Genomic DNA, 6,175 nt, shown 5'->3' with positions numbered 1-6,175 from the left:
GCAAGACCTGGTTCGCTAAGACCACCGCTCTGATACCAACTGTGAAGACCCGTCCTAATCTATCCGGACGAAGTCCATATCGATTATAAACGATTCACAACAGTTGATTACATCGCGAGGTACTTGACCTCTATATGATACATTTTACAAACATTACATTCGTTTTTGAAAAGACAAAATTTCATTACATCGAAAGTTGACAGACATGCATACCATTTCATAATATATCCAACTATAATTGACTTGATAATAATCTTGATGAACTCGACGACTCGAATGCAACGTCTTTTGAAATATGCCATGAATGACTCCAAGTAATATCTATAAAATGAGCAAATACACAGCGGAAGATTTCTTTCGTACCTGAGAATAAACATGCTTTAAAGTGTCAACCAAAAGGTTGGTGAGTTCATTAGTTTAACTTAAACAATCGTTTCCATCATTTTAATAGACCACAAGATTTCAGATTTCCATTTCTCATAAACATACGTCCCATGCATAGAGACAAAAATATCATTCATATGGATTGAACACCTGGTAACCGACATTAACAATATGCATATATAAGAATATCCCCATCATTCCGGGATCCTCCTTCGGACATGATATAAATTTCGAAGTACTAAAACATCCGGTACTTTGGATGGGGCTTGTTGGGCCCGATAGATCTATCTTTAGGATTCGCGTCAATTAGGGTGTCTGTTCCCTAATTCTTAGATTACCAGACTTAATAAAAAGGGGCATATTCGACTTCGATAATCCAACCATAGAATGTAGTTTCACGTACTTGTGTCAATTTCGTAAAACAGTTATAAAAGTTGCGCATGTATTCTCAGCCCAAAAATATAAAGGGTAAAAAGGGAAATGAAACTCACGATACTGTATTTTGTAGTAAAAATACATATGACGTCATTGAACAATGCAGGGTTGGCCTCGGATTCACGAACCTATATCAATTGTGTATATATTAATACGTATAATGTAAGTTACAAAATTTCATTTATTAATATGTATTATTTATATATTATAGTTTTGTAGAATTTATTCTAACCTTTATTTTAAAACGTATACTTATATTATATTTTAAGTTATATTTTATATATATATATCGATTTTATGTATATATATCTATAATGATTTACGTTTATATAAATAGTGACATTAATATATTTATATACATATATTTGTGGTTAGTATTGTATTTATGAAATTTTATTAGTTTGTTATGTGAATTATTAATACAATCCTAGTATATACCATAAGTATATATATATAGTGTACAAAAGATTTATTTGTTAAAATAATAATTTAGATAATAATGATTTACTAATAATAATAATAATTTTATTAATAATGATAATACTAAGAGCAAAAAAAATGAAAATGATAACTGTTAATGATACTAATAATAATAACTCTAAAATAATATTAATACTAATACCATACTTATGTTAATAATAAGGGTTCTAATATTTATAAAATGATAAATGATAATCATAATAATACTAGTAAATATTAATGATGATACTGATAAATATGATATTATTAATTGTAAATGTACTGATGATACTATTATTTATAAACCGGTACAAATTCTAATATTGATGATAATAATATATTTTTATTTCCTTCATAATAATAATAATGATAATCATAATCATAATCCTAATGATGATAAAATACTAAAATGATAAGTTTATTACTAATAATAATATTATTAATACCTATCATAATAATAATAGTAATGTCTATAATACTTTCAAATATGATAACAAGTATGATACTAATAATAACAATAACAATAACAATCAAAACAATCACAATAATAATAATAATACTAATAATAATTAATATATAATAACAATAATAAAATTAGAAAAGAAAACTACCTCACATGAAAAGAGTTTCAAAAAAAAAAAAGAAACTACCGTCCTCTGGACTCGATCTCGTGACCACATGCTCACACGCAAACACTCTCGACCATCCCACCAATTCTGATTCTCTGTACTAATATCGAATTTAAATTTTATATATAAACTGTTTTTCTTCTATTCTTCTTCTTCTCCACAAGTCTCATGGATTCAACAAAACATCAATAACCAAAAAAAAAAAATCGGGGTTCCCTTTAAAGCTTCAAAACATTACAGAAAAAAAAATAATTTGGGTTCTAAAATAAAATAAAAAAAATACTAAAGGCCTACTGCAGCGTCGGTTCTTGGAACAAAAAAAAAATTTGATTTCGTAATAGATAACATTATAGATAATGTTTATAATACGAAATAGTTTTCTAAACATGTATAAAAACTACTGGAATCGTCAATTTGATCAGAAACATATACACGAACGCGAATTTGTCTCAAGAACAATTGTTGACTTTTTTTAAACTAAACTTTGACTTCAAAATTCAAGATCGATATAAAGATTTGAGAGTTGAGATTTTGCAGATAGATTCAAAGAAAGATTTCTAACCTTTCTGCATTTTTAGATTTTGAAACTTTATTCGAAATTGAATTAAGAGAAAAAAAAATTGGAGCGTGCAGAGAAGAAGAAAAAAAAAATATCGCTGTGCTCTTTAATCCCATTGGATTTCCTTTTTATTTGATTTGCAATTATACATAATCATGTTGTAATAATAGAGATCGGTTGATAAAAAATGGAGAAAATGTCAACACAGGTTCACGAGTTGGGAGCAGGAAAGAAACAAAAAAAAAATAATAATAATAGAGATAAAGGATACAGAGGTCAAGCGTATAATATAGATCCCTACTGTTTTTTTTTAATTAATAATAATAATATATAATAACAATACTATTAATATCTAATAATATTAATAAAATTAATAATAATGATAAATATAATATTAATGATAATAATAACTGTAAAAATGATAATAATAATAATAATAATACCATACTAATTATGATAATATTAATATTTTATCGATAATAATAATATTAGTAATAATAATCTAATTTATACATCCAATTTCATCTTTATATGATATAAAGTGATATTATGAATACAAATATTGATATTTGACGATACAAATAACATTACTACAACAACTATATTTGTATTTAAATTTAATTTATTAATATCATCTATTATTATGTAATATTTAATAATTATGTAATATGTATTGTAACATATACTGAATATTATATATTTATGCATTTTAATATAAATATATTATAATATTTATTTACATACTAATTATATTATACTTATGTATGTAATTATGAAAAATATAAATGTTTTATATATGTAAGTATTATATATATTTATTAAAATAGTACATTATTTCATCATAGATATATTATAAATATAAATTTCTACATATACATAATATAATAATTATGTATAAAATCATATATATATATAGTTATATTTATGTATATATGTATACTACCATATATATAAAATCATGTTTTAAATGTTGAGTAGATGATTAATTATGTATATTAAACAATTAACTACAAAGTATAACATTGTACATTTAATATTTTGATAACGTTGGTAAAATATGTTTGAATCATTTATATACAATATACTATATATATTCAAAATGAAAATCTTTAGTTATTAAATGTTATCTTTTATAATAACAAAATTACTTAATAGTTCATTAATACTAATATAATTAGTTTTATATATAATTATTTATATTTACATTCTTAGTTACAATTAAAGGTTCGTGAATCGTCGGAAATAGTTAAAGGTCAAATGTTATCATGAAATAGTTCAAACATAATGAGACTCGGTTTAATAGACTTTGCTTATCGAGTTGAATCATATAAGATTATGTTTAAATTTGGTCGGAAATTCCCGGGTCATCACATAATGCGTCCCAAAACGAACTTGATAAGTGTCAATCTACCACCAGTCAATAACATTTTTGCCGTCCATGAGGGTAGACGTGCTTTATACTTATCAATAATGGGGGTCCAGGACGATGCTCTAGACATATTCTCTCCCAGGTTAAAACCTAGAAACGTGAATGGTGTAGAAGTTGCTGTACAACCAGTTTTAGCAGCAAGCAACTCGACTTCATTGAAATTAACACCAATACCAATGAGACTTGATTTATGGAGATTAATTTTAAGCTCTGATTCAAGATAAAACCTGTTGAGAATTAATAAGATAGCATCTAGCTCCGTGTACTTCCATTCTGAAATAATTGCCACGTCGTCTGCAAAAATAAAGTGAGAAACATTAACAGGGCCAATGTTAACGCCAAAGAAGATGTTAATGATACCGCAACCCGCATGCGCATTCTATACATATGGGGGCGCTCGTTAGCATGCGTATGTGTGTAATTTGTATGCGGTATGTGTCATGTGGGGATGTATCGAATGCCTTTATTCCCGGTACAGCGGTTACTTGGTCATCAAGTCGGTATCTTTTCCATAATTGTCTCCGTGATTCGGGGGAGTTTGTTATGGAAAGGATTATGACTATCGTAGATGATTCTAGAATTAGGGTTTGCCTATATATATACACAAACCCTAATTATCATTCTACACACGATCACATTACGTAATCATCGTTTACTACACGCTTTACGTTATCAGCATCATCTCTCTTCTTCTCAAGGTTAACAGGTTAGTTCTTTATTAAACTAGCACCTACAACCTTATTTGGGGCCTTCTGATCGGCGACCGCTATCGGAGGTGGACTTAATCACTTGGCCACCCCGCCGATATCATCATATCGGCCAGGGTTATTCACGGTAGCCGGACCGGAGAGCCTTGTTCTAAGATCCTTAAATCCCCCCCCCCCCTTTACGTATTGAACAAGCATGATAGCCCTATGGTAAAAATATGCATCACCAAGTGGTGCTTTCATTGAGAGTCGAACTAGTTCAAGACGTGTTTTTTCTTTTAAAGTTTTGAATTATAAGGCTTATTATTCACAAATTTTCTGAATTTTTTCTTTAACAGTATCATGACTTCCAGGGACTCATCGGAGCGTACTCAAACAGATAATCAAAACACGCCGTCTGGTAATCAGCAGATGCAAGCTATGACTGCGGGGGTGGGATATACGCCATATCCTCCACCTGTATCCGGTGAGCCTTTTCAGAGGTATAACCCGATATATCCAGATGGGATTACACCGCCAAGGGCAAACTCGCCAGTCACAACCACGCGGTTGGATTTTTCCTCGGTGGATCCAAGGGTCATCTTGGTAGGCACTAGCAGTGAAACAGTAGGCCCGCACGTGGTATGCTGTGGCCAGGTACCTATTTATAGTACCACAGTTTCAATCCCTCTGCAGACGCAGAGTATTCAGCAGAATTCATCGTTTACACCGTTGCAACCTTGGCAACCACCGCATCCAATTTCATAGTTTTTGACTCCTGCTGATGCGCAGGCATTACTTAATAGTTGGGGGTTCGGTGTCATTCCAGATGCCAATTCTCATTGGACGCTGATAACCGCAGAACAGCAAAGCACTGCGTATACGGTTGGACTTATAACGGCATATCCTCAGGTCTCGCATGCATCTGCGCTACAGGTTTCGGCAACTTTTCAGCTACCCGTATACTCTGCGCCGGCAAGCCTGCCTTCTTTTCCAACGCATCAGCCTTAGTTATATCCGCAAATGCTGGGGCAACCATGGAAAAATATTCAGGGGCAGGCGAATCTCGCAAGCCAATTTATGCAGGTGGCACCTCCTGACATGGTCCACCTATTTTCGCAACCTGATTTTGTTCAGGATACGATGAAGCGTTTCTTCGCAGGGCTCAAAGGTGACCCTGTTAAACCACTTTTTGAGCTACCAACTACTTTTGATAAGTTTCCTCTGCATATAACTGCATATCCCTTTCCATCAGCGCCAAAGATACCCCACACACTGGGTACTTATAATGGTTTGACTGATCCGGATGACTTCCTGCAGCGTTTCGAAGGCGCAATGCGCACCCAAGGTTGGGTGGATCCGGTTGCATGTCAGATATTTCCCATGACGCTGCAGGGCATTGCTCGCGAATGGTTTAATAAACTCCCATCAGGTAGCATATCCGGGTTCATGGATCTGCGGACGAAGTTCTTGCTGCAATATCAGAATCAGAGGCCACGCAAACACACTCATATCGAATGTCATGATATTGTGCAGAAATCCAAGGAATCTTTGGGTGAATTTCTTACAAGATATACTAATGAGTGTCTGCGTA

General features: G+C 31.7%; 1 protein-coding gene across 1 annotated transcript; it reads right to left on the bottom strand.

The window, feature by feature from the left end:
* Window positions 1–3,833: 3,833 nt before the first annotated feature.
* LOC139887815 (uncharacterized) lies at window positions 3,834–5,620 on the bottom strand. Its single transcript, XM_071870868.1, has 2 exons — window positions 5,548–5,620; window positions 3,834–4,189 (listed from the first exon to the last, which is right to left on the bottom strand). The coding sequence occupies exons 1-2, from the start codon at window positions 5,618–5,620 to the stop codon at window positions 3,834–3,836; spliced, it is 429 nt and encodes a 142-aa protein (XP_071726969.1).
* Between the last annotated feature and the right edge of the window lie 555 nt (window positions 5,621–6,175).

The sequence above is a fragment of the Rutidosis leptorrhynchoides genome, chromosome 2 (assembly GCF_046630445.1).
Source record: "Rutidosis leptorrhynchoides isolate AG116_Rl617_1_P2 chromosome 2, CSIRO_AGI_Rlap_v1, whole genome shotgun sequence".
NCBI classification, from domain to species: Eukaryota; Viridiplantae; Streptophyta; class Magnoliopsida; order Asterales; family Asteraceae; genus Rutidosis; species Rutidosis leptorrhynchoides.
Note: the sequence above shows the minus strand (reverse complement) of the source record. Positions and strands in the feature narration are given on the sequence as shown.

Excerpts from the sequence above, each read along its gene's own strand:
- LOC139887815 (XM_071870868.1), bottom strand. The coding sequence starts at position 5,620 with ATGGTTGCCCCAGCATTTGCGGATATAACTAAGGCTGATGCGTTGGAA. Across the intron at positions 4,190-5,547 it reads GGCAGGCTTGCCGGCGCAGA|ACGACGTGGCAATTATTTCA; the intron begins GTATACGGGTAG and ends TTATTTTTGCAG.